General features: G+C 56.4%; 1 protein-coding gene across 2 annotated transcripts in view; it reads left to right on the forward strand.

Annotated features, from left to right (window-relative positions):
* The window catches only part of GALNT2 (polypeptide N-acetylgalactosaminyltransferase 2), a 198,959-nt gene extending 171,580 nt beyond the window's left edge, over positions 1-27,379 (forward strand). For both annotated transcript variants that reach the window (XM_036875703.2, XM_036875702.2), the window contains exons 8-16: positions 280-367; positions 3,458-3,545; positions 4,692-4,795; positions 8,838-8,964; positions 13,906-13,998; positions 14,268-14,351; positions 16,319-16,445; positions 21,075-21,194; positions 25,068-27,379. In XM_036875703.2, the coding sequence (XP_036731598.2) occupies positions 280-367; positions 3,458-3,545; positions 4,692-4,795; positions 8,838-8,964; positions 13,906-13,998; positions 14,268-14,351; positions 16,319-16,445; positions 21,075-21,194; positions 25,068-25,223 (987 nt within the window). In that variant the 3' untranslated portion in view covers positions 25,224-27,379. The remainder of the gene's footprint in view (positions 1-279; positions 368-3,457; positions 3,546-4,691; positions 4,796-8,837; positions 8,965-13,905; positions 13,999-14,267; positions 14,352-16,318; positions 16,446-21,074; positions 21,195-25,067) is intronic.
* Positions 27,380-27,600: the final 221 nt, after the last annotated feature.

Raw genomic sequence — 27,600 nt, forward strand, 5'->3', positions numbered from 1 at the left:
CCGGGATACTGGCACTGTCTCTGCCCTCAGCCAGGGGTCCAGGGCCAAGAGTGCCCCTCAGGGGCGATGCCCTCCACCCTCATGCTTGTGCCCTCCCTCTGTGTGGCCTTCTGCGTGGTGGCTGAGAGCAGACCCTCCAGATGGCAGGGCTGGGGCCCATGGCATAGAGGGGAGGGCTGCTGGTTTCACCGTTAATGCCTCCTGTTTGTGGGATGGGGTCCTTTGTTTTTGTTTTTGTTTTTTTGATGCCCACTCCTGTCCTTTCTGTCCGTATCTCAGGACAGGACTCGTGTCGTGTCACCCATCATCGACGTCATCAACATGGACAACTTCCAGTACGTGGGGGCATCTGCTGACCTAAAAGGCGGTAGGTGCCGCTGCTCTCCCCCCCGGGCATCCAGTCACCGCCTCCCTGCAGGACCCAGGAACAGGGTGCACATGTGAGCCGAGAGCGTCTCTGTGCTCTGCTAGTGCAATCTCAGAGGAAAGGCCCAGCTGCCCTGAAAGACTCCCCTGTTTCCATTCTTCCCTCCTGACCTTCTGTCACTGTCATGTCACATATGGCTTAGTGCACAGTTAGTAATCAAGAAGATCACGTCTTCCCAGCCAGCGGTCTGGGGTGAGGATGCTCCAGAGTGGATGGGCAGCGCAGGACACGGAGCTGGGGTCCGTGGAGGCAGGGGCTGCTCCGCCTCGGCTCCTCTCTCATCGGCTCCCCTGGGAGCCTGCATCTCAGGTGGCCAGCCCATGCACACAGCCACACAGGGGGCCTGGGTCACCCCTGCCTCCTGCTCACCCCCAAGCCCTGCTGATTCTAGCCCCCCACGTGGCTGGGTTGCTGTCTCTCCTCTGCATCCCACCAACCCCCGTGTCACTTTACCTTTTCGAGAATCATCAAGGGCCCGAGGGACTTCTGCTCACTTGGGCCACATATGCCAACACTTGCCATTTTAGAACTTCAAGCCGAGAAACTGTCCAGCACGTGTTCTGTTGTCCACTGGTGCTGATGTCCAATGTCTTCAGCTTCTGGAGAAGCCCCTCATGCACTTCTGAAAGAATGAGAGTGAAAGAGGCATGTACGGTCTTAGTATAAATACAAAAGTAGTTTTGGCATCATGAATGCCCTGAAGGGCCTGCGGACCCCGGGGCTCCTGTGGCCCTCCGGAATCCCTGTCTGCAGAAGTGCTTCCGGATACTGATGGATGTGCAGGAGTCGTACCCGCTCACACGAAGGAACCGGGCACGAGATGTCCAGCTCCTACCAGCTGACCTGTGTCCACAGGACTGGGAGGCAGTGCCGCATGCTCCACAGGGCTCTGCTGCAGCCCAGTGATAAAGGCTCTGCGCTCTGACACTCAGCCGGTGCCGCCGTGCCTCTCAGGACTTGGCTGAGCGCCAGGAAGCCAGCAGAGACTGATCGCTCCAGGTGGCTGCGGGATGTCACAGCCTTCACCTTCTGTTGTGTGATTTATTCACCATGGATTCTTTACACCTCAGATGAGCAGGTTCTTTTCAGCCGTCCAGCTCCCCACCCGCTTCCTTTCCCGCCTCCTAATGCCTTGACCTGATTAGAAGATGGACTGTTGCAGACAGACACTCTGTCAGAGACAGAGGGTCACTGACAGTCTGACATAAAAAAAAAAACAGCCGAACTATAAAATTGGGTGCAGGCTCAGAAAACCATGCCGGGACAGTTAGAAGACTCAGGCCTTGGGTGCCTCCCACCTCCTTCGGGCCCTGTCACCACCATGGAGGCCCCCCCTCACTGCTCAGGGACCCCATCTGAGAAACGGGTCGATGAGAGCGCCAGCCCCATGGGGGAGAATAGCCAGCATCCGTCCCATCCCAAGCAAAATGTCAGTCATGCCAACTCCATATGTACTTAACGTCGGTAAACATAAAATTCAGGAAAGATTCTCAACACAAAGTGAGAAGGTTTGGGGCTTTAAAGAAAAGAGACCCTTAGCCATCATGAAAGGGTTCTGTTCAGAATGTCTGAGATCTGCTGGGCTCTGGGCCCACAGGAGCTGTACACATCAGAGCAGATACACGGATACCCAGGCAAGACTCCCTGTCGTGGGGTGCAGGCCTCCTGCCAGATCAGAAGAATGGTGTCCGGGTGCCCTCTAAGAGCATTTATGAAATCCCTTCAGGAAAAAAAGTGAGGGATAACATCTGAGCAGATTCTTTAAATACAATATAGTGCATCTCTTTGGACCCAGGCAACGTCGTGCTGGCTGGCTGGCCAGTTGACGCCCTTGCGCTCTCTGTTAAAAGCACAGCCAGGCCGTCTGCTGTTTTTCTGGTTGGCATTGGGTGTGTTTGAGGCCATTCTGTGCCTGGGGGCAGCTGGGCTTCTCAGGATAGCCAGCAGTTTCCTCGCTGTCCATCACCGGCCCCCCACCTGGCACCGCAGCCACCTTCCCATCTTTGCTGGCCTGCTCCACCGTGCAGCGACAGCCTGGGGGGCGCCTTTGGTCACGTGCCCCGGTTGAGTCCTGAAGTGTGCAGTGCTGGCCCGGGAGCTCCTGCGCCCACACCTGCCATCCCGCCCTGCTCATGCCACAGAGCAGGGCTGTCAGAGCAGACAGACCCTGGCCTTGGAGTATGCAGACGAGAAGTCGGAACTTGCACAGGCCCTGCTGGCAGAAAGCCAGACAGGGGAGGGCTCGTCGGGCACAGAGGCGAGGGATGGGTGGCCTGGAGCGGTCAGGTCTGGCTGCGGTAGGTGACCGGGCTTGCCCATGCAGTATGATGGGCCAAGTGCTGCCAGGAAGGATCTCCTCCTGTGCCTGGACAGTGTCAGCCGGCAGGGTGTGCAGGCGCCAGGTGGCTCCGTGCAGGGTGCCTTCTGAGTGAGGGTGAGATCTGGCAGCTGTGGGCTGGGCCTGTACATCCCAAGTACCAGGCCCAGCCTCTGCCATCCTGAGCGGTCTGGGGATTCTGAAGGATGATTGGGACGGGTGCCATCTTTACCAGGCGTTGAGCTGGTTGTGCCCACTGGCTACTTCACCTAAGTTTCCCCCCATCCCATGTTGCAATCACAAAGCATCGAGGGGAAGTTCACAGGCCCAGGAGCCCACAGTCCTGTGCCCCGCCTGTGTTCCACTGCCCTGGGACAGCTCGGAGGTGCCATGGCAGGTGCCTTATGCCCACCGGTCTTCTTGCCCCTTGCAGCCCCAGGATCGTAACCCAGACCTCAGTTCCCTTCTTGTTTCACATTTATGATCCACAAGTTAATTTTAGAAAGCCTGGCCCACATCTTCCCAATTGGGGTAGCTTTCCGAGGGAAGAAGGGCCCGTGTGCACACCCCGCTCTCTCCCCGCCCCATCTCCTTTTGGAGTCCCGGTTTTGAATTGGTTTTGCTTTTGGCGAATCCAACCCAAATATCAGATGCTTTTAAGCTGGGAGGGCCAGGAGCAGCCTGACTTTCTTTTCTTTTCCTGTGGTTGGCAGGTTTTGACTGGAACTTGGTGTTCAAATGGGATTACATGACACCCGAGCAGAGAAGATCTAGGCAAGGGAACCCAGTCGCCCCCATAAAGTAAGTGCCAGGCATCCTCTGAGGGTCCCCTTGCGGGTGAGACCCCAGGTGCTGGCCCAGGGACCTCGTCCTGCCCTTCACCTCCCACCCACCCCCACTGCATCCCTTAGTGTCAGCTCAAGGCGAGCATCTGTCCTCTGATCCCAAAACAAAGCACTTTGAGATTTCTTTTCCTCTGGTGAAGTCGAACACGTGTAGAAAGGCAGCTAGATCTGCCGGGTCCTGTCCACACGGCAGAACGCTGCCCACAGCGATGTGCCCACAGCGATGTGGGGTGGGGGTCTCCACGCGGACCTCAGGGACAGGGAAGGCGTGTGTGTGTGTGTGTGTGTGTGTGTGTGTGTGTGTGTGTGTGTGCGCGTGCCTCAGGGACAGGGAAGGCGGGTGTGTGTGGGGGTGTGTGTGCGCGCGCGTGGGTGCATGCAAGTCCTCTCAGCTGGGCCCTTCCTCAGCTGCGCTCTGCAACCTCTTTGCCTGCAGCAGGGGCAACTGATCTTCATTACCTCTGGCCTTGAAATCCCCAGCCAGGCCGTGCGGAGGAGCAGAGGCTGGGAGGGAGGGGCCGCCTGTGCCGGCGAGTGTGGGATGCCCACGGTCGGCAGGGCCTCTGGACCCCCGGCACCGGGATGCCCAGTTCCCAGCATCTCTCCCTGGAAGGGAACAGGGTCAGCTGTCAGCCCCCTCCAGGCTGATGCAGGAACGACGGGGGTGCCAGGCCCATAGGGCAGAGGAGGAACCTGCTCCGTGGTGATGACAAGGGTCAGGGGAGACGCGTCACTGCACATTTCTGTGTGCTCAGAGCTTTTTTTCATAACCCTCTAGGGAAACGGACGTGGAAGGGCCAAGCGCTCGCCTAGGGCCACTTGTCAGGGAGTGTTCTCGGCCCCAGTGGTTCCCCTCTCACCCGGAGGACCCAGCCTAGCCCCTCGCCCTGTAGCAGCACCTGAGCCAGGCCAAGGGGGAGGCGTTTGTGGATGGCAGTGGTACAGCAGAGAGATGGGCACCCGGCGTTCGGAGCAGAAGACCGTGGCTGTGCCTCATTGCTGAGGCCAGCCTGTAGGCCTGACCTCGGCATCAGAGTGCTGGCAATCCAGCCTTGACCTTTAACCTCTCCCTCTCTTCCCTTGCATGGCTCTGCCTGTCTAGAACACCGATGATTGCTGGAGGGCTGTTCGTGATGGACAAGCTCTACTTTGAAGAGCTGGGGAAATATGACATGATGATGGACGTGTGGGGAGGCGAGAACCTGGGTACGTATGAGCCTCGCGCCATCCACACTGGCCGGTTTCCCCACCTGGCGACCCCACGGTGTCTTCCACACAACAAGTAAAAAAAAAAAAAAAAATGGAAGCTTTGAAGAGACTGTTTGGCTAGAGTCTGTGGTATGCAGGGTGTGGGTTGGAAGGACTTGCAGACATTAGTGATCCCCCCCACTGCATATAATCGGTCCCACGGAGGATAACCATGTGGATGACTCTTCTGTCTTAGTTGGGCATTAAAACCTGTGGCTCTAAGAGTTCAGGATGCTAGAATACAAAGTGTTTGAAGGAAAATGCAAACGCTTCAATGCCATTGGAACCTGAGGGTTTGGAAAGCAGGCTTACAAAAAATGGGGCAAGATTTCCGCCCCTAGGACTCACTGTTAGCCATATAGAGCACAGGATGCATCCTGGCCAGGGTTGTGGGCTGATGGGAGCGTGCTCACAGCAGCCAGTGCGGGGAGAGGCCTTGGCATTCAGTCACTGCTTGACTGTGTTGTGAATGGCTGATGTTTTGGTTTTTCTCAATAATCCATGCAAATCATTTTACCCAGGTCTACAGACAATGAAACTTTCTAGACTTTGGTCTGTATTGGTAGCTACATCACATTTACTGCATAAAGATAAAAGGACTCTCCTTGGGGTGTTTTGTTTTGTTTGCTTCAAGTTTTTGTTGCACTTGAAGCCTCTCACTTCCAGCGCCTGGGTTCTGAGTGAGATTCTCCTCTGCCTCCGCAGTGAAGCCACATTCGCCCTTGGGTGGGCACGCCCTGCAAGGTGGGGGCACTGCCTCTGGTATCCGTGCAGTTGACAGAGACTTTGGTACTTTTTGTTAGTTTAAAAGAAAAGACTGGCCTATTATTTTTCTCTCCTTTTAGGCTGTTAAAGTTGGTAATAACCTCTCTTCCGTGGATCACTTGTCTGCCTCGGTTTGACGAGAGCTTCCTTAGACTCCGTAACTGTGCTGAGGTCGAGGAACAGGAGTCCGACTCCGTTTGGTTATTTCTTTTTTAAGAACACACTGACAGGTAGGCAGGACTTGGACTGAAGAAAGCATAAAAAGCCTCAGAATTGCTAACCCTTCCAAAGAGAATTCTGAGTCGCCCTTGCCCCACGGCACCCCCGGTGGCTTCGGGGGGACCCGGCCACCCAGGAGCAGCCGGTAAGCCAGTGATGGCTCAGGTGCCCGTGTCCGGCAAACGGCGTCTTCAGGACCGTGTGCTGTCGGCCGGAAGGAAGCGTGGATTAAGGACAGGGCAGCAGTCAGGTTCCAGCCAGCGTTGATTTAAATATCAAAGGGGTCTTTTTGCCCAGGGACCAGAGGGAAGGAAGAGAACTGTTTTAATTACCTGGTTTGTTGTCAGCTTAGTTTTGTATTCATGCAGCTGTGCCAAGGTGAGGATCCTGTGAAGGGCTTAAGGGAGGAGGGAGTGGGAGGGGGGACGGGGAGGAGCACAGCCTGCCGGGGGGAGTGGGGCGGCCCTTGTCCAGCTCTACCCGGCCCCTCAGGCAGCCTCCCCCCTCCCCAGGGGTCCAGCAGGGAAAGTCCCCGGGGAGTCTTTCTCCTGGGCCCCGTGCCCACTCTGGGGTGCTGTGTGCACACCACCGGCAGGTGGCCCACCTGAGTGGCGTGTGTGCGGAGAGGTGTGTGGGGATGCCTGAGCACACTCCGGAACAGCCCCTGCAGGGAGCCCCCGAGCCACTGGGGCTTCCAGTCTTCCCAGCCTATAATAGCAGTCAAATCTAACGATGACACAGCACAAGGCGCCTGGTCGCTAGCCCCTGTGAGACGTAGGGTTCAAGTCCCTCAAGATCGCTATTTGTGCCCTGGGGCTTGTCCTCACCCTACTAGGGTGGGTGCCAGATGCTCCAGGGTGGGTGCCAGATGCTCCCAGGGCGTCCGCTCATCCCGGGCTTTCTGGAAGGACTGAGGTGCCACCTGAGGTCTCAGAGCTGGTGCTCCAAGATGCAAACACAAACTGCCTCATTAAAAAGCCACCAAGTCATCTTGAGAAATCACCCCCAAGTTGTAGGGCTCCAGCAACAGCAGAGTCAAGTGTAACTAGTCGTACTTGGCCTTAAGTCTCTCACTGAATCTCTGAATGGATCCCTTGCTGGTTTATCAGACTCCCCGCCCAGAAGCCAGGGGGCCTTGCTAGGCCTCGATTTCCAGTTTTCCAGCTAGGCAAATGTATGTTTAAATTTTGTATCCTGGAACATGGAGAACTTCTTACTCAGAGTGTTGTTGGATGTCGTAATCAGGGAAGTCGGAAGCCTGCCAGGGCACAGGCCGTGTGGCCTCACTGCACCTGTGCACTCCCGGGAACGGTTCTCAGAGCCCCCCGATGCTGCGTGGGCCGCTTGTTCCTGGCCAGTGAGGCCTTCCCACTATGGCAGTTTGTGGATCTGAGTTCTGAAAGCCCTGCTTGTCTGCCCCCAGTGGGTGCCTCGTTGGCTCTGCAGTCTGGGCACCTGCTCCACGGCAGACCTTGTCTCCTGGTCTGAGAACTTTGCAGCGGCTCAGGTCCTATCTGCAGTCATCTGCCCTATGTCTGATCAGTCGGCTTTGGCAGCCGTGACCACCAGCTCAGGAGGTTGTGTTACCTCCCCAGCATGTCTCAGGGACGCGCGATAATGGAGAGGAAATGCCCTTTTATATACGCCTCATGGCATCTTCAAGAAAACAAGTTTGGCCTTTTGCATTTTTGATTTTTCAAAACTACCTTTCAGATCATCTTCATTTTTCTGTTTAATGCTGGTTTCTTGCATTCAGTCAGAGCTCTGATCAGCCTGCAGTCACTCAGAGGGCAGTGGTCAGGCCAGGTGCCTGCTCAGGTGCTGCTGTGTGACCCAGAAGTCCACACGTCTCCCACGACAGCAGCTCAGGGCAGGGTGTGTGCCAGCTGGCATGGGCTGTGCCTACACAGTGCGCCTTGCAGGCAGGTTCTGTGTTGAAGCTGTGAAGAACAGCAGCCTCCCCACAGCCAGCTGCTTCCTGACTGGTAACAGTCCAGGAGAAGCTCTGAGGGTCTGTCAGTTACTCCGGCGTCCTTGGCCGCTGCCATAATCCGGAAGGTGCCTGTGAACTTCGCCAGGTAGCACAAATCTGCTAATGCGCAGGGACAAACATCATTTTTGCAGTTGAAGAGGAGGTTTTTTTCAACCCTGGGTGGAAAAAAAAATAAGTGTACAGTGATGCTGAGTGCATTTGAAATAAACTTTGGAGGAAGGTGGCTTATGCAGCTGCCTGTTGTACCTAATTGTGGGCATTTCATGCCTTTGGACTCGTGGGTGTTTATGGACCTCCAGTGTTGCCTTTCTGTCAGTGCTGGTACTAAGCAAGTGCAAATGTAACACTCCATGGCCGTGATGCGGCTGGCGAGGAATTGGTGAGCACGCGGGGATGCGCCGGTCCGATGCTGGGAGTCCTGAGCGCTCAGAGTAGCCAAATAACCCTCCTGTCTCAGGGTTTCTAGTCTGAATCTGAAAAATGTGTCCACGTGCTCCTTCTTTTTAATCTGGAACATAATTCTGTAATGAACACATGGGACTTGGTGACACAGATCTAGTAGGCGTCCGTAATCCTGATCAACGCTAAAAATGTCAGCCAGTAAACGTCCCAGTGGGGTCGTTTGTTTTGCACGAATCAGTCTTTTCCCTGAACATTCTCACTTTGTGTTGTCTGTGTAGACACCCCGCAGTGAAGTGAAGTATGCGCCTTTGACCGGTCTTTCCGCTCTCCAGCAGTATTGAGGGGTGACTGACCATTCTAGATTGAGTACATCGAGGGGTGCGGCTCGATGGCTCGGCATGGGCAAGGGCGTGCCTGGCGCCGGACTCCCCGCCGTGCCCGGGTGACTGGTGTCGGAGGGCCCGCACTGCAGGGGGCAGGGCCCGCTCTGGAGGAGGCGCAGGCCCTGCCTGAGTCCCCCCACGGCCGAGGGCGCCTGAGCCCCGAGACGGGCTCAGCGAGGGGTGGGCGCTGTGCCCACCGGGCGGCTCCGTGGGTCACGCTGTCTGCTCGTCGCCGCAGAGATCTCATTCCGCGTGTGGCAGTGCGGCGGCAGCCTGGAGATCGTCCCCTGCAGCCGCGTGGGACACGTGTTCCGGAAGCAGCACCCCTACACGTTCCCGGGGGGCAGCGGCACCGTCTTCGCCCGGTAAGTGGTCCAGAGGCCGTGCAGGGGCGGGAGCGAGGCTGACCGCGGCCCAGGCAGGGGCCGGCCCCGGACTGTGGGGGCGCAGACGCGCTCCGGGGGGCTTAGTGGAGACGAGGCGCAACTGCTGGCCCGGCAGCGTGGGGGCCTCTCCGGGCCGTGGGCTGTGCAGCTCCACCAACCCGACAGTCCCACCAAAACTTGACTGTCATGATGGAGGAGAGCCCGTGGGGCTGGGGCCGGGCTGGGAGGTGGGAGGGGAGCGCAGAGGGCAGCCAGGGGCCTTGGGGTGATGGGGCCTCTGGATCCCGGCGGTGCGGCGGGAGTCGTGCCCACCTGTGCGTGTGTGCCAGCCCCTTGGCCACGCCCCACGCCCCCAGAATGGCGTTACAGGCAGGTATTAGTTTAAAGCAAAGGAACTTACATTTTTTATTACATATCACTATTCAAGGCACATATATGAACAATATTCAAGTCAAGCCATATTAAATTCAAGCCCAAAAGACATTACAATAGGTATGATTCGTGATAGATAAGGGATATATTTTTGCAAATATGAAGATGCCAGTGAAGAGCTTTCTTAGGAAGAACAGCAAATCACCAGCCCGCAGGACCACAGTTCTTCCCAGGGGACTCTCCGATGCCGGAAGTGAAGCAGTGTGCAAGCCAAGCAGCCTGGCCTTGGGAAGGGGGTGGTCAGCCCGGCACAAGCATGGCTCCGTAAGAGCAGTGCCAACACTAACAATGCTGTGGGGAAGATAAAATGTGGTCTTACAGCCGCAAGGACTGGCGGAGGAGCTGGTGGCATGCACACGGAGGGGGCCCTCTGAGGAGGGGGCGCTTGCTGGAGACCTGAATGGTGGGAAGGAGATGCCATGGGACCCCTGGGGAGGAGCGGGTCCTCAGCACTGCGACACGGGGTTTTGGAACAGGAAGGCACCTGGTATGACTGAAGCCTAGAGAGTGAGGGGACAGTAGGCAGCGCAGTAAGCCAGCCCAGCCCCATCTTGCACCTGTGTGTCCTGGGAAGCTCTGGGTGGTGTTTGGATGCCAAAGGAAGCTCTGGCAGGTGTTAAGCAGGTACCTGATTTCTGTTTTAAGCTTCCCGGAGGTCCTTCTGGCTGCTGGGCAGAGGGCAGCAGGGAGATGGCAGCAGGATGGAGCGATGTTCGCGTGTCCCTCCCTCCTGGCGGGTTCAGTAGCCCAGCAGAGCCGGGGCGGCCTGTGCCAGGGTCGCAGACCATTCTGAGACCGGCAGGGTCACTGACAGACTGGCAGAGACAGGAGAGGGAGTGTGAGCATCAGCTGAGGCCAGAAAGCTGCCGAGGGAGCAGGCGGGAGTGGCGGGGGGCGGGAAAGGCGGGCTCCTCCTCTGCAGAGTGTTCTGCGGCTTCTGGGAAGTACAGGTTACACGTGCGTGGTACATACAGAAGGCGAGTGTCCAGCATAGAGAGTCTGAGTTCTAGCAAACTGATAGAAGCTGAACATCCAATGTGCCCCTGACCAAATTACCTTCTCTCAAAAGCTGTATCCATCCCCAAATATTGTCTAAACTTCATTTTTGCTCTTTATTAGAAACAAAAATACGTTCTTATGCTATGAGCTCTACAAAATCAAACAAACAGTGGTGTGTACATTTTTTCCCTGGGGCAACACAAGATTGTTTCCAGAAACCTCTTGTGTAGATAATCAAATGCCCCAAATCAAAGCCATTGATAGCTACCAGCAAAAAGTGGGATTTCAGAAAATAGTCTGTTAAATGCACACAGCATTGCCCTAGGTGCCTTTTTTAAAAGTGCCCTTTCAGAAGGGAAGCTTTCTGTTGTGTCTTATAGCTCAAGCATCTATAGACCAGAGATGTGGAGAGGGAGTGGACACAGGGCATCAGTGTTCTAGGGCACAGATCCATCTGCTAACCTTCCGCAGGCCCCAGTGCCAGCCGCCTCAGGTTGCTCATCTGAAAGAAAAAGGTGGGACTTTACTACTTCTGAGGTCCCTTTCCAGTTCCAGGTTCTCTCTAATTTCCTCTACTATGTGGCATTAAATGTACATTTCACCGCCTAAAAATTGGGACCTAACAATAGCTAATGTAGTGTTTCAGGGTGCCAGGCTGTTCTCTGTCCTTTACAAATGTTGTAACACACCATGCTCATAAAACCTTATGAATTGCATAGTACGGTTAACCTCACTTTACAGATAAAGGAAACAGGGGCACGAGAAGGCTCAGGCCCTTCGTCCAGGTTCACCCAGCCAGAAGGCGGCAGCGCAGCGGTTGGCCCGTGTCAGCCCCACACACATGGGTTTTTTTATCCGCTCCCCTGAATGCAGGTAGTGCTGTGGTGGCTGGAGCTCAGGAGCCAGGTGCAGATTCGGAAACAGCTTACAGAATACTGGGCTGGGGGTGGCCTCGTCCTGTGAGTAGGTGAATCACCACCGCCGGGCCCCCCCTCATTTGGCCACCCTGGCCTGCGACGGGGGCGCCTGTTGCTCCAAAGGGGTGAGGCAGTGCCCCTGCCAGTCCTTACACCATCGCGTTGGCTGAGCAGCCACCTCCCTTCTGACCGGTTGGGAGTGAGCAGCCGGCAGTTCTTCCCTTCCGTGCACGTAGTCGCGTTCCCACGCAGCTGCTCCATGCCGCTGGGAGACCTGCAGGCGCTGCATGTGTGCATGTCGGTGAGAGTTTCCCAAAGGCCCGGGGAGCCCTGGTCAGGATAGTGGTGTGGCAGTGGGGTAGATGGATGTTTAGGTTTAGGGCTAGTAGTTAATAGCAAGACTGTGGGGATTCATGGTGAGGGATAACATGAATAAAGTAAATACAAGAGACCAGTGGTTTGAACTCACTTTCATACCAGACTCTCTCCGGTACCACCAAGCAGTGTGACTGGCCAGCCTGACGTAAGCCGGGGCCCTCCCCCACTTCCCAACGGGGCTGTTTGATCTGCCTGGGGTGGGAAGCGGGGAGGGGGCAGGGTGGCCCTGGATGAACACCTGGGGGCTCTCGGGGGTCCACAGCATGGGCACAGCCCCAGTGCCTGGCCAAGGGGACTGAAGCTTTAGCGCCAGGTGGCTCAGGGAACTTGCTCCCCCAGGCTGCCTCCATGCCTAGGAATTAAGTGACTGAATCACTTAATAATTTAGGTGATTTAAAGCCACCATAATGGTAATTTGTAAAGTCTTTCATCTATTAGGGCTAAAAGGGACCCTGAAGATTTGTGAGTCAAATCCTTCCTTTTACTGATGGGGCATCCATGCCCCAGGGGACTGAGTTGCCCGGCTGGTCAGAGGTTGACTTGGCGTGGGTTAAGGCATGGGCCACTTTGCAAGACCCCTAATCCCACGAAGAATGTTTAATAGCTCATCTGAGAAATAATACTTATGATCCAGTATCACCTTCACTTCAAATTTTTAAATGCTTATTGTTGCATCTATGTATTTTTTTTAGAGAAAGAAAAAACCATCGGTCTTGTTACCAAAGGTAGCCCCCTACCATTTGTTGACTCCATCCTCCCCCTCCGCCTTCCTCCTTCCCCTGGCCGCCCCCTCCACATGCACACCTACTGTGTGCTATTGTCTGTATGGTAATGAATTGTCACCCAGCAGCCCCTCCTGACATCGTCCATGGCAGCGTGCGGGTGCACACAGCATGTGTGATGGCTGCAAGCCATTCATTTGTTCACGTCCCTGCTGGTGGTCATGCAGTTCCTGGCTGTCCTGCCATTACAAAGAGAGCCGAGGTGAGCACACGTTCACATACGTGTTCTCATTCCTAGTTGCTTAGTCTCCTTGGGGCAAATTTCTAAAGCAGGAGCTGCTGCATCACAGGACAGGCGTGTCCCTGCCGTCCTATCTCTTGAACGACGTTCTAAACAACGGTCCATCTTCCACATCACAAATAGGAAAAAAGGTGTCTGCATCACTTCCCAGGAAAGATGCTTGCCCCAAACAAATTATTTTAATAATTGTAGCAGATAATCTGAGAGGCTTACCGTTTAAAATTAGAGACCTTTCTGATAGAGAAAAGAAGTTATTCTGAAAGGTGAACAGTGCCCCGCTGGTGTGTTTGGGAGGAACGGAAGGCCTGCTGTACATGTTCTTAAGGATGATTGGCTGTAAAGCCGAGGTGGGAATCTGCTGTGACTGAGGCCGGTGTCCGGGTTCAGGTTCTGCGGAGGGTTCTCTGTCGTGCTGCTTTACACGTGCTCCAAAGAGAAGGTTGGCAGGATAAGACACTGATGCCTGTGCATAAAGGACAGCCTTTAATGCATGTCATACATTCATAAGTCGCTTGTGCCAGGGGCCTATGGATCACGGTTCTCTCGTGATTGAGATCTGAGCGTGTGGTTTTCTTGCCTTCTAGAAAAGCCCATTCCACCTGTGCCCCTCCAGCACAGTGCAGTAGGAATCCCAGATGTGCGGCATAAAGCCACTCTCCTTGACCAAACAGGATACCCTCTCTGCAGGAAAAAAAGTACATTTAATAGTAGCACTTACCTCTTTTAGTTTTTTCCCAGAGCTGTCTAGTAGCGTTACAGCTCTAACAAGGCCGTAGAGGCCCAGGGTTTCTCAGCTCTGCTCCCTGGGACCAGCCTTCTGTGGATGTATAATACGGGTTATTGCAGGGTAAGCCTCCTTCCTCCTTGATGGTACAACTCCAGTGCCCTCTTTCACGTACCTGCCTGTGCCACGTTCTCACTCTGACTTTTCACCTTTGACAGTCCATGTTCTGTGAAAGACAAGTTCTGTGGGTTCAGTAAGCACTGAACACCAGCTACCCACACATACAGTCCAGGGTGCCCGGCAGGGACGGCCTGCTCTCTGTATCACTGTCAAAGCTGTCAGCCCCCCTGGGAGGACCTTCCCAAGTGGCGCCCCAAGCAGACAAGTGAAAGAGATGCCGACAGGAAGGAAACGGGTCAAGCTCAAGGTGATGTACTTTGTCTCTAGTAACACCCGCCGGGCAGCAGAGGTCTGGATGGACGAATACAAAAATTTCTATTATGCAGCAGTGCCTTCCGCCAGAAACGTTCCTTATGGAAAGTAAGTGTCTCTGTGTCCCCCCATGCTGTTCTGCTGGGGGTACCACATCCCAGGTCAGCCTGCACCACAAAACAGAGCTGTTCTGTGGCCAGGGGTGAGAGCAGCTGCCCGGGTGTCAAAGGGGAGCCTCTGCTGAATGCCCAGCAGGCAGGGCCATGAGGGCGGGTGCCCGGCAGGCCAGGTGGGGCCGCAAGGGCAGGAGCGGGCACCCCAAGCCCTGTGGCCTGCCCACTCTAAGACTGTGTCAAGGAATCTTGTCTCCTCCTCAGCATCCAGAGCCGACTGGAGCTTCGGAAGAAACTGAGCTGCAAGCCGTTCAAGTGGTACCTTGAAAATGTCTATCCGGAATTAAGGTAAGGCCCCAGAAACCCGGAGTCTCGCTCTGGAAGGGCTGAGAAGCCACGAGGGGCCCAGAGGCCGTGAGGCCTCGAGAGGTGAGGTGAAGGCCATGCTCGGGACCAGGGCCTGTGAGCTGGGGCCCACAGGGGGGCTGTGTCCATGCCCGCAGCCATCCCCAAGCCCCCCTGACACATGGTCCCTGCTCCTCCTCCCGCTGCGCTGCCCTCCCAGCCTTCACGGACGCAGGAGCCCCACGGTGCCTCCCCACTGGCAAATGATGGGCGAAGGGCCCCAGGGCCGGCTCCCAGCCTCCCGCCTACACTCTATACTGCTGCCCGGCCTCCCTGCTCCAGCCCCTGTGGCCTCAGCCTCCTCACCTCTCCCGCTGCGGGCAGGGGCAGGGGCAGAGGACCCAGGCCGGCCTGGGCACAGACTGAAGAATCGGTCCTCCCCGCCACCCCCACGTTGCGCCTCCTGTGCCCAGGGGCTGACGATCTCTGGCAGAGGCTCCTGCCACGCATCTCCCTCCTCCGTACTGGGCTTGCCACACACAACAGGGAAATCATAACGCTGGCACCCTGCTTCTCTCCAGGATTAATGATGGCGGTGCTGCCCTTCTGAGCCCTGTGTCGGCACCTGGCCTTTCCTTTCAGATGAGCGTGCCCTCCATGCCCAGGGAGCGCCCATCTGCCCTCTTCAGAGGACCTGGAGGTCTGGGGGCCACAGGGTCCTTCTGATCTTCATCATCGCAAAGGCAGGGCCACGCGGTTTTGCCTTGAAGTAGCACATTCCTCACCCTGAGTATTTCCAGATCCTTTTACGTGAGCCGCGCGTCTGCGGCAGTGACTGAGGGCAGGAGTCCCTGCCCTCTCTGGTGTGGACACCCCTTCCCAGCACCTGACCCAGAGGCCCAGGGCATCAGCTGTGTGGCCCCGCCTTATCGCTGCCACGCACTGGCCTAGCTCCTTGTAACCGTTTCCTCTGCTCTAGAGGAGTGTGCAGACCCCGTGCTGTCCCTAAGCCCCAGGGGAGCTGCGAGCAGGACCCTCTCCTAACTCTGACCCACCCGGTGAGGGGTGGTGTTCACTGGGGCTGGGCCCAGCCATGGTCCCGAGCGGGAGCCTCAGGCCAGCACCCCCCCACCCGTGGGGGTTCACTGTGGTGCCCTGCAGCCCCGCAGTGGTGCCCGCTTTGCTTTAGCCTCACAGTCACCTGACCTCGTAGGTGATAATGCCAGGCAGAGTGACATCACGTGCCGCTTTGCCCTGAGCTCCCCCGGGCTTTGGGACGGCACCAAGCCCCACCCCTCCTAAGCCCACACAAAGCCCACAGCACCACAGCAGCAGGTGGATCCGCTTCCCCCGTCCTTGCCAGGTGGGGATGTCTGCATGGTCGGTGGTCATCGCTGCCATGCCCTGGGGCCGCCGATGGGCCGGGCGCTGGGCTGATGCTGAAAACGGAAGGTTTTATGTAATATTTGTGGCAGACCTGTTTGGTAGGTTCCGTGCAGAGGAGGCAATTGGGTTTAGAGAGAGTGAGGGTCTGAAAGTCACACAGCCAGCGCACAGCAAAAGCCGGGCTCACGTCTGGGTCCGATCCTGAAGCGTGCTGCACCCCCCACCAGGTTCTATTGCTTTGTTTGTGTCAGGCCACCTGACAGACTCACTGCGCGCTCTGTCTCCCAGGTCGAGGTCAAGTCCCAGGTCTGTTGGGAAGTTCAAGGGAACAGGATCTGAACACATTAGTTGCTTTTCTGTATGACTTCCAGCAGCCTAACGCTGCAGAGCACAGGAGCTTTCCTTCCAGAAAAATGTCCCCGTATGGAACAGGAAGAATTCTCCTCTGACTTAAAGTGTTCAGTTGGGGTTAGAAATCCAGAAACTCGGACCAGTGCCATCTCACTGGCTGGCTGCCGCGGCGGATGAGCAACCAGGCCGCGGTCCCGTGGGGCTGCACTGACCACTCTCATGTTGCCTCCCAGGGTCCCCGACCACCAGGACATAGCTTTTGGGGCCTTGCAGCAGGGAACCAACTGCCTGGACACTTTAGGACATTTTGCTGATGGTGTCGTTGGCGTCTACGAGTGTCACAATGCAGGCGGGAACCAGGTACGTACGTGCGATGGCCCAGTCGCCCCAGGAGAACGGGGCGGAGTCCTGAGGCCACCGGCCCAGCGCACCCCGTGGTCTGAGGGGAAGTGCCCTGCTCCCAGCGTCTGCTTTCGCCATTGGCCTCAGGCGGGCGGGACTTCCCAGACACACGGCCATGTGGGGCCTGTCACCGTCTCCAGCTGGGCTCTGCACCCGCAGCCAGAGGCGCACAGCCAGGGCACAGCTGCAGGGCTGGCGCATCTCATCCTCCTCACCGTCTTCCTGCCATTCTGTCCCTGCGTGCTCCTCCCCAGAGCACCTGGTCCATCTGCATGTGCACCTGGTGTCTGTGTGTGAGCACCTGCCTGTGTCCCTGTTTAGTAGGTGCCTGACCACAGCCACTGTGGCTGCCGCCCAAGCCATCACCGTGCCCCTCCCGTTAGGTGATCGCAGCCTAGCTGTGAAACATGGACAGCTGCCTGCTCCAGTGTGGCACATGCACACCTTTCCCTGGAGGCACGGGGCCACGTTCTGTGTGTGGAAAGGCGAGAGGGAAGTGAGAGGGAGGTGGGAGCTCGGCAGGCCTCGCTGTGACCTGGGCGTTCCCAGGCAGTGCTCCAGAAGGTTCCCCGTGAGATAATGAGTATTTTGTAAAATGTGGGCTTCACACACAAAAATGGTTGGGCAGTGCTAGAGCCTCTTAGCTCCTTGAAAATGCATCTGCCTGTCAAGGATCTGCAGTTCTTTAAAAACAAAAGGCACCTTAACTGAATCCCTGGTGTATTGATCCCAGAACCTTCTTTAAGCAAAACTATTTTTAAAAGAGGGTGCCTGCCATCCTGTGAGGCCAGCTGTTCCGGGTCATGGCAAGGCGTGTCTAAGCAGACTAATCCCCACACACTTTGCCTTCTTTCTTCACTTGGTGATGCCATTTAAGCAGTTGCTTGCTTAAAGACTCAGGCAAGGGGGGCGGGCGGTCTCCAGCCAGCTTCTGAGCAGTGTTCAGGACCGGCCCCATGTGTGCACGCCACCTCCGGCTCCTGGGGTCCCACCTCTGTCCCCGGGGACCTCCTCTGGCCCCTGAGCTGCTCTCAGGAGGTCCTTTCAGGGAGGAAGGAGGTGGGGGCAGCATGGGAGGCCACGGGGAGGCGGCTGCTGCCGGCTGTGTGCAGAGGTGGCAGAGCTGCCCCGTGGCCCCAGACCTCAGTTGGCCACAGGGTCTGAGCTCCATCTGCAGAGCAGCCGCCGTGAAGGACAGACAGGATCCACCTGCCAAGTGCTTCCCCCTCACCCTCTTCTTCCTTTTGTTTTTTTGCTATTGTGAGACCCCTGCTACTCTCACATGGGGCTCTTCCCTCCGACTCAGCAGGTGTGTGCTGGTTCCAGCTGCACTGGTACTGGGGGTCCCCTGACGGCTGTGCACTGGGGTAGCCCCACGGCTTTTAGGAAATACTGACAGCCAGTCCATGCCCAGCAAGCACGGCTCAGTTAGCCTGGGGCCAGGGAGCATCAGGGTTTCTGAGTGAGCCTCAGTGAGCAGCCTGGGAGCGCCCTCCTCCACGGCCCACAGAGGCCAAAGAGCCACCTTCTGGGTCCGCACTGTCCAGGAATGCCCGTGTGGTGCAGGAACGTCCCAGGCGCCTCACCATCCATCCACAGCCACCAGGCACTTGTGCTGGCCTACACTGAGGATGTAGGATTTTATTCTATTTAACTTTAATTCATTTAAGTGGCTCTTGTGGCAGGCGGCCACTGTCCCAGGAGGTGTAGTCCTGGAGGAGACAGACCCCGGGGTCTCCTGTGCTGCTCGAAGGTGTCCTTGCTCAGCGGCCACGCGGGGACCCCTGAGCAGATGGGAGAGGGTGCTCCTCAGAGTGGTGCGCCCTGTGGATGGTACACGAGAAGGTGACTGACATTTCCTGACTGGAAACAGGGCCCCGTGCTCTGGAAGAACAGGGTTTGTTATCTGGTTTCTGGCAGGGCCTCCGCAGACCCACAGGAAATGGGCAAATTAGTGGCTGTGCTTTTCAGAGTAGCCGATCAAAAAAGCATTTCTTAAATATTTATTAACTTTACGCTACAGGTTCAGATCATTGAAATGCACCAGATGAACAAGTGGCAACAGGCTCGGTTGTTTGCATAGTCGGATTAGTTCTTTGGGAATGCAGTATAAAGTCTGCTTTAAAATGATCACGCACACAATAGCAAAGTTGCAGAAACACACAGACCTGAGATTTACCTGGACATCGGCAAGTCTTCCACCATCTCTCAGGCCCCGCTTCTGAGAACCGTGTGCACCCTGCTGGAGGCAGTCAGGGTGGGGGTGCCCCTTACCGGGACCTCCCTGCCCTGGTGATGGTGACTGCCTGTCGGCGGCCTGGGAGCACACCCTGTGGAATGACAGCATCCTGGAGGATGGGATCCCCCCTCGAGGTGGTGCATGCTGGGTTGCTGGTCCCAGAGAACGCTCTGCAGAGCTCGGTGCCAAAAGTGCCTCTGGGGACAGGTGGGGCCCAGGCTCCGTGCACCCAACTGTGGTTGACACTAAGGAAAACAGGCCAACCAGCTGCTTCTGCTCTTGACTTCACAGGGCCTCTCACAGGCCGGCTGTGAATTTGGGAGAGAAGGAAGGAACGTGGCCCAAATTCAGTATTTCCCAAATTTATTTAACCTGGAACCAACTTTTCATAGAATTCCGCAGAGTACAGTTTGAGAAACAGTAGTTCAAAGGTGAGAAAATTGAAGCTGAGGGGAGTGAGGGGCCTGGCCCAGGGTAACCAGTGGGGAGAGAGGGAGGCCTGCAGACGGGCCAGGGCCACACCAGCCCCTCCGAGGCAGCCTGGCCTCTGCTGCGCCGGCCCCCGGCTCCTCTGTGGCTGGATGTGCTTGTCACACGGAGGCACCGCCAGGGTTCAGCGCGTCACAACACCCTTAGGTGCTAAGCTTTCTTAGCGGTGGACCACTGGGTCCGAGGTGACCCACGTGCTGAACAGGGAGCCTCTTGAAAGCCCACTTCTTCCTCCCTCACCTCTGTCCCCAGGGTCCCCACATGCCGGCGGCCACGGTGTCCGTGCCCTCGCGTGTTACCCGGACCCCCCTCCAGGAGAGCGAGGGCCTTGAGCGCAGGGCCTGGCCAGACCACCCGCTGCCATGTGCCCGGCCCCTTGGGGGCACCTGAGTCATTGCAGGGGTGCAGGGGACTGTCACAGAGAGGGAGGGAGGTGGGAGGGACAGCTGTTGGATGGATGGATGGACAGACAGATGATCTGCAGCAGTTTTCATGGGCGTGTAGCAGAAAGGGACTCGGAAGGTAGGTCAGGTGTCCCTGCAGGAAGTGGAATCAGAAGAGGCCTTTCTGCCCCTGGGTCCTGAGGGCTTACGTGGACATTTGTCCCTTTGGGAGGTTGAAGCCCCGTGCAGCTGCCGGGGACCCAGGGCAGCTCCCAGCCAGTGGCCGCGCTCACCTGTCCCTGTTGTCCAGTCCTTCAGTGGGGTGTGTCTGTGTGTATATTTGCATGTTTAAAAATTAGAGGCAAGTTATTTCAGCGCGCTCCGGCTCAGTGCCCTCCCCTGTAAAGTAGGGGACTGACAGAGGCGAAGCACGGAGCCAGCGTGGGTCTGGTCCAGGCCTCCACAGGGAGGCACAGGTCACAGTAAAGCGAATCAGATGAATTTTGATTTCCCAGTGCGTATGAAGGTTTACTCTGCACTCCACCGTAATCCTAGCCATGTGTGCAACGGTATTATGTCTTTTAAAAGTGCACACCTTAGTTAAAAAGTACTTCATTGCTAATAATACTGACCATCGTTTGAGCTTTCAGTGAGTCTTAATCACTGACTACAGATCGCCATAACAAACAATTCATGAAAAACTTGGAAATATTGCTGAGAATTACCAAAACATGACTCAGAGAGAGGACGTGAGCTACTGCTGTTGGGAAAATGGAGCCAGTAGCCACGCTCTGTATGGGTTGCCACAAATCTTCAGTTTGAAAAGTGCAGCCTCTGCCAAGTGCAGTGAAGCCTACAGCCTGGCCTGGAGCCATTACATAAAGGCCTTAAAATACTGCTTGGCACATAACAGGCATGCAGCGTAGCCGTGTGGCGTGTGTGCAAATACACAGATCCAATCCTCGGGATCTCACCGGACTTCACAAGGGCCCTAGATCCACTTGGCGCTCAGCTGTGAGGCCACACACTATGTATTTTGCTTACATTTGCCATATACGATATATAATTCTCACACATTACAATCCACGTTCATAAATGCTGTTTCCAGACCACACCTGCGTGGGGGCAGTCTTCCCAAAATAACGTGGGTGGAAAGAGCAGCTCTGAATGCCCCATCTTGTGGGTGACCAGGCTTGAGCCGCAGCGCCGTAGCTCACATTTAAGGATAGAAAAGTGGGTGCGGCGCTCGAATTAGCATTTGGGGCTAAAGTAGTTCCTATTGTTCATTTTAGCGACTCAGGTGCTAGAAGCCGTTCAGCCCAAGTGGGTCGACTTAACGCTTGATTGTGGGGCTCCTCCACCCCCCAAATGTAGATTGGGCATCAGGCAGAAAGGCATCTGTGGGCTGTGGGCTGGACCCGAACTGGCTCGGGTCCCTGCGCGCAGCACGCCTGTGACTGCTGTTCTGCGTTCCAGGAATGGGCCTTGACAAAGGAGAAGTCGGTGAAGCACATGGACCTGTGCCTGACCGTCGTGGACCGGGCTCCCGGCTCGCTCATAAAGCTGCAGGGCTGCCGAGAAAACGACAGCAGACAGGTACGCTCCCGGCACCTGTGCTCTCGCGGCCCAGTGTGGCCGTGCTATCTGAGTGACCTCCAGCCGCCCTGCTCGCCCGTGAGCTCCTTGCTCCCTTCGGAGTCCCCGCCGGGTGGTCAGGTTCCTGGCGTGTCGGAGGTGCGCAGCAGAGCCTGGCCAGGATGATTGTGAGATGGTGCCACTGGGGACAGGTGGGGACATGGGTGCCATGAGGGCTGCTGGGCTGTGCCCAAGAGTGCCCAGCGCCAGACAGCTTGCTTTCTCCCCTCTGCCCACTGATCCCGCTGCCCTGAGTCGCATCTGCCCGTAACCTCTAGCTGGACTAAAAGTCAGGGGCCATGTTTTGTGACTGGATGTTCAGCTTCCCCAAAGGGTCCTAAGGACCCTCTCTGGGCTGGGCGCTGTGGCCAGGACACTCAGCACCCCTGGGGCATTTCCTCCTCACCATGTGGTGCAAGGGAAGCAGGCTGGTGGTCCCTTTCCAGAAGCTTTCTTGTAACAGCCATAATGCCCAGGCGCTTGCACCTGACGCCCTAAATGTGTTTGTCTGGTGATGCCAGAGACGTGGGGATTTTGGTGGCTGGTGTGTGTATGTATCTGAGTGCTGGCATGGTGGGGACCCCCTAAGTCTGCCCCATCAGACCCCCTGCACATGGAGGCACAGGCCTCAGACCCAGACAGGGCCAACGGCAAGCAGCGCCCCGCGGCCCTGCGGCCTCTCCGTAGAACCAAAGCCCAGAGCAGGCCAAGCAGGTGGCCGGGTGCACCACGCTGAGAACACGGCCCAGGCTTAGAGCCTGGCCCACTTGGGTCCCTTTTGGAAGATGCCAGCCTGAATGAGGGGACATCTTGACTGAAAGCTTTGTTTAAAAAACAGAAGATTAGGACTTTATTCATGAGAAGTCAGTGAAACACTGACCTACAGGGAGTAAAAGAAAAGCGAGGGTCATAATAATGCCTCCGAAAGGAGGTGGTCTCGCTGTGTTTTGTTTGTGTGCACTAATAAGCCCCCTGCCCTGGAAGGAAGGCTGTGCAGAGGCCCGTGTTCTTCAGCGGGAGGCTTATTTCCACTTAGACCTGCACTCCCTTCTCCCTGCCATTGGATATTTTGAAGAGAAATAACATGTATTTGTTTCTTCATTAAATATTTTCCTTTTTAAACTTAGAAAAATTCTAAATGATTAAAGTTCAAATTGATGAGACCTTATGCACACACACACACATTTAAGTGTGTGTGTATATATACTTATTACTTTTTCCAGACAGTTCAGAATAAATCTTTACCTCTTCGGCTGGTTTCTCTGCCCTTTGCCTGGAGGTCACACCCGTTTGTGTGCCTGGGCACGGACGCTGGCTTACCTCCTTACGGGCCCTGCCTGTGAGGCGGATGAGTGTGGGGGCTGAGCCACCATGCCTGCAGGAACCAGGAGCCAAAGCGGGTTTCTGGTGCAACACTGATCTCACAGAGGGGAAACAGGCCCCGAGTCGGGGCCTGCTCCGCTGTGTCACCCAGGAGGACCCAGGCCAAGCCAGGGCGCGTGCTTAGACTCCAGATATCAGGGGTAGGCTTGCACGGAGCCGTCCTGCATCTGTGCATCCCCGGCCACTGCCGGGCGCCCTCCTCCACACCCTGCCGATGCCTGGCGTGGCAGTGGGCACCTCCTCTTCGGGCCCCAGATGCCCATCCGTGTTGGTGATGCAGTGTTGTGACTGTGTGGCACCCTAGCAGGAGAGACTGATAAACAGGAGGCCAGTGTCCCTTGGGCCCAGACCCCCTGGAATTCTGCAAGCTGGGGTCAGAGAAGCCTGCATCAGGCCATCCTACCCCGGCACCAGCTGTCATCCCTGGGGGTGATGGGCAGGGATGTCTGGAGACAGAGTGATAAAATCACGACCTTATCTGCTTTCCGAACCCTTTTGAGAAAAACTAGATGCTTACTGTCTGGGGAAGCTGGCAGATGTTCCTGCTGCAGCGTCAGGCCCTGGGAGCTGAGAGGCTCACATCAGGAGGAGCAGACAATTAGCTCGCTGGATGTGCAGCATCTTAGATCTGTCTACCTGTCATCCCCGGACTTCGCCCGTTAGAGAGGATTCTGGGGACCATTCCAGCAGAGCCCTGATGTCTCAGAAATCTGCCCCACCCACAACCGTCCCTGTAGACCCAGGGGTCCGAGCTGAGAGGCTGTCTTCCAGACGCAGAACTGGGGTTTGGTTGTTTTTCTGAGGCCTTCCGTTGAGCTGAGGATCTGATCCATGACCAGCGGAGCTCCTCCAGAGAAGAGTCAGATTCTATTCATTCCACATTCTTTGCCCAGCGGGTTCCTGAGTGACACGTGGGCTTTGGTAGCCACTACACACTTTACATGACAATGGAGGAAACAGCCTGAAGTAAGGCTGCAGCAAAGAAGGAGCCAGGAATGCGGGCAGAGAGGACAGGCCGGGTGAGATAGCCGCCCCTGGCTCCTCTGATGATGTCGACTTTCACCGTCAGCCAGACTCCAGGCTAGCAGGCCGCAGAAACGAGTGGTGTGGGTCCTTGGAGAACATCCTCCCCAGCGGTCCTCGGGTGGAAGGCCGGTTCCCGGGCACACGGCTCCTCGCCCGCTCTGCCTCCTCCCCGCTTCGTTCCTGTGCCCGTTGAGAAGAAGCTGCTCAGCTAGTTTTATCCTGAAGCTGCACCGCCTTGCCCGTTAGGCTGTTTGGTTTCCAGGCACGTCTGTGCATTCATGTTACATGTGCATTTGCAGAGTCAGGGGAAAGGGAGGCGAGTGTAAGAAAATTCAATTCCACAGTGTCGAAGGATTTGCAGGAATACTTTTGGAGAGGAGCTTTAGTGCACACCATGTAAAAAACTAGAATCACAGACTATATTAATGGAGAGCTTCAGGGGAGAAACAGTGTGTTACCTTTTTTTTCCTAAGAACAAGCATTAGGGAGTTTTACATAGGGATAAACAACAGGATGAAGGTCCTTAGATCTCTTTAAGGCTGAGTTGTGGGTTTTATTTTCTGACTTTGGGTTGGTGGGTTGAGTTTGATGGTTGACTGGCTGGTGGGTTGAGTTTGATGGTCGACTGGTTGGGTTAAGGTTGGTTGGTTGGTTAGTAAGACGTTATACTCAGTTCTTTACAAGTGGCATGTTTGGAACTCGGCAATACGGCTTGTTCCCTGCTACACACAACACCGGGGAACCACAGGGAGGTGGAGTCGAGTTTCTCACTGAGATGCTCACACCCTAATAGAGAAGACAGTCTGGAAATAGGTTCCTCGCCATGGAGTTGTGTCCACACGAGCATCTCGTTCCCTCTATCTGATCCGACTCCGATCCTCTGGCTCTGCTGAGCTCAAGGCCCAGGGTGCGGGCGTGGAGGCGCCCAGGTCAAGGCCTCCAGGCAGGGCTGCCTCCCCACAGCCAGGGCAGGGCTGGGGCCCTCTTGGAGCCCGGCAACTCCTTGGGGCTCCTTCCGTGGGGTGGAATGCCATCAGATGAGGCCTCCTTGCAGATGAAAGCAACCCCCCTAGAAAATCCCCGTGTCACATCCTTGTTAGTGACCGAGGAGGGGCAGGTGCCCAGAGCACTGGGGCTTGCCCGAGGGGATGGCCAAAGTGGGGAAAGGATGGGGCAGGAGAAATAGTCCCCCGCGGGACCTGAGAGGACGTTTTGATTTATCACCAGAGGCGGAGAGCACGGGCTGCCTTCCAGCCGCACCAGCAGCTGATTTGCCTTGGGGCTGTTCCCAGCTCCCCGCCTGTGTGATCAGAGACCCCAAAAACAAGTTTGTGTTTTTAGTACAGCAAGAAGCCCCTGAAACAGATCTGTTCTGTACGCCTCTGCCCATGCTCCCATCATCAGGCATTCTCCTGTCCTTTGCAGAAATGGGAACAGATCGAGGGCAACTCCAAGCTGCGGCACCTGGGCAGCAACCTGTGCCTGGACAGCCGCGCGGCCAAGAGCGGGGGCCTGAGCGTGGAGGTGTGCAGCGCCGCCCCGTCGCAACGGTGGAAGTTCTCGCTCAACCTGCAGCGGTAGGAGCGGCCGCGGCCCGTCCCCACCATCAGGCGGAGTCCGGTGATCACATCATTGATTATGTTTCTTAGACTTTCCACGAAACTATATACCTCAGTATTCCATCACGGTCTGAAAATTGGAGGGCTGCCGCCATGCGCAGGGCCTGGGCGGACGCGGAAGAGGCGACAGGCGAGGGCGGCCCTGGCAGCACAGGTGCGGCCCGGCCTGGCCCGTGCTCAGCCCCCGGTGTGATGCTCACTGGACCCCGCAGGAGAGAAGCCACCAAGCAAGCCGGGCCGGGGGCGCGGGGGGCGGGGGTCGAGTCGCTATGTCACAGCCAGGGGAACCATTTGAGGTCTCCTTTTGGCCCCATGACACCGTGCACGGTTTCCGCGCCACCCAGTCATGCCTTGATGCAGATCTACGTTGACCCATGTTGACCCCTCTCCCTGCCCGCCCAGTTCCAGCCGTCTCCCTAGCACAGACCCCTCCCTCTTCCACATGACGTACTTGCTATATCTGACTGTGGACTTTGATGTGGCGGGACACTAAACACGAACACCTGTAGAGAAAGCGTGCAGGCCATCCCTCCGGGCTCTGAGGGTTGTCCTTGTCCCGTAAATTCCCTGCAAAGCAGTTCACAGCTGTGAGGAGGAGCTCGGGCGGGTGGTGGGGGGAGCCTGCGGCCTCCTTGACCCCTGGAGCCTTGTCGCCGACCAGGTGCTACTGCGGAGGCCCCGGCCACCAGCCTCGGCCCAGGCGCCCCTGCCGGCTTCCAGCCTGGGGTCACTGCTCTGTGTGGGAACCCACTTTTTCATGTCTGTGGTGTCTGTAAATCTGGATGGGTTACTTACGTTGACAAGTATTTCTTTGGGTTTTCTTACGTTTTCTTTTTAAGAGAAAAGCCCCCCACCCCGCAGCTCCTGAGGATGATTGGAAGCTGCCACAGGCCAGCCAGGGCCCTGGCACCTGGCCTGCCCGCTGTGTCCCCCCAGGCCCAGGTGACTGCCTCGGGGGCTGTGGGTCAGAATTAGGAAGCGCGGACACCAAGCAGTGCCTGGTCATCGGCACCGAGGATTCAAGTTGCAGACAGGGGCCGTGAGGTGTAGGAAGCAGGTGTCAGTACCAACCACACACAGTTAAGACCTGAAGGTAATAATAGGTGGGGGTGCCTGGGCACCTGTCCCGATGCCCAGGAGTGTCCTTGCACAGCGCTCCTGCCTCCGAGGTGTCCCCACAGGCAGCGATCCCTGCAGACCGGCCCCCGCATGATGACACGGATGGGGTGTGGCTGGGTGACTGTGCCCCACGGCCTCTCCCTTCTTGCCCTCTGCCAAGCAGCCAGGTGTACTTCCAGTGCACAGGGAGGCCATGGCTGGATTAACTCTGCACACTTGGGTCTTCGGAGGCCGATCTTGCCTCCAAGTGGGCTGTGGGAGAGAGGCCAGGCCCCTTGCAGGGCTTTTGCATTGGGGTGGGCGGGAGCCAGTCGCCGAGCCCGTGCCCTCAGCCCGAGCCTTGGGGTTCCGTCACCAGACCCTGCCACCTGTGAGCTACTGCTGCTGTTAGGAAAACTGCCCCACTGATGGGAAACAAATTTGGCTTTGATAGACAACGGATTTTGATCAGGTTCTTAGTGAATCCTTCACCTACTCACCTCCACCCCACCCACCCAGATGTCTTATCAACCTTTGTACCATCAGGATGGGACCCCTTGGGGGGCCGCTCCCCATCCCTGAGCTGGGGCAGTGGCCTCGGATGGTGGGGTGTCTGGAGCAGAGGTAGACTGGGAGGGCTCCCTGGAGGCGAGCGATGTTTACATGACACAGTGTGCCAAAGTGACTTACTGTGGCTGCATTATTTTTTAGTCATCGAGTCGACCCCGCCCTCCCACTCCCCTTTGTACAAGTGAAGACTCTTTCCTAGGAGCCCTTTGAGCAAACTGCGGCCGAGCTAGCGGTCTTCTCTGCGGTGGTCTTTCTTATATCTTCATAAAAGCTAACATGATGGTATCTGTGAGTATGTTTTGCAAATTCAAAATATAGTTTGGTAATTTTTTTTCCAGTTGATTTTTAAAAAGAACTGCTGTACAGAGCTTGTACTTTGTCCGTTTTATAGATGGAAACCATCCTCGAAAATTGTTTAACTTAAATAAAGAGAAGATACTTTATAGATAAGGCTCTCTGGTGGCGCTGCAGTCCTTGTCTCACAGGACAGGTGGGACTGGTGTCCGAGCGTGTGAGCATGGTCTGTCTTCTTTGGGGCTCTGCTCAGCTAGCTACCTCTTATCACACTTTCAAAGTGCATTCGCCTTTTACTGCAGGGCCCTTCCAGTGTTTGTTCTTATTTGTAATAACTGTTGTCGTTTGTGGGGTGTTCATGATGTGTCGGGCTCGGA

The sequence above is a fragment of the Manis pentadactyla genome, chromosome 12 (genome assembly GCF_030020395.1).
Source record: "Manis pentadactyla isolate mManPen7 chromosome 12, mManPen7.hap1, whole genome shotgun sequence".
Taxonomy (NCBI): domain Eukaryota; kingdom Metazoa; phylum Chordata; class Mammalia; order Pholidota; family Manidae; genus Manis; species Manis pentadactyla.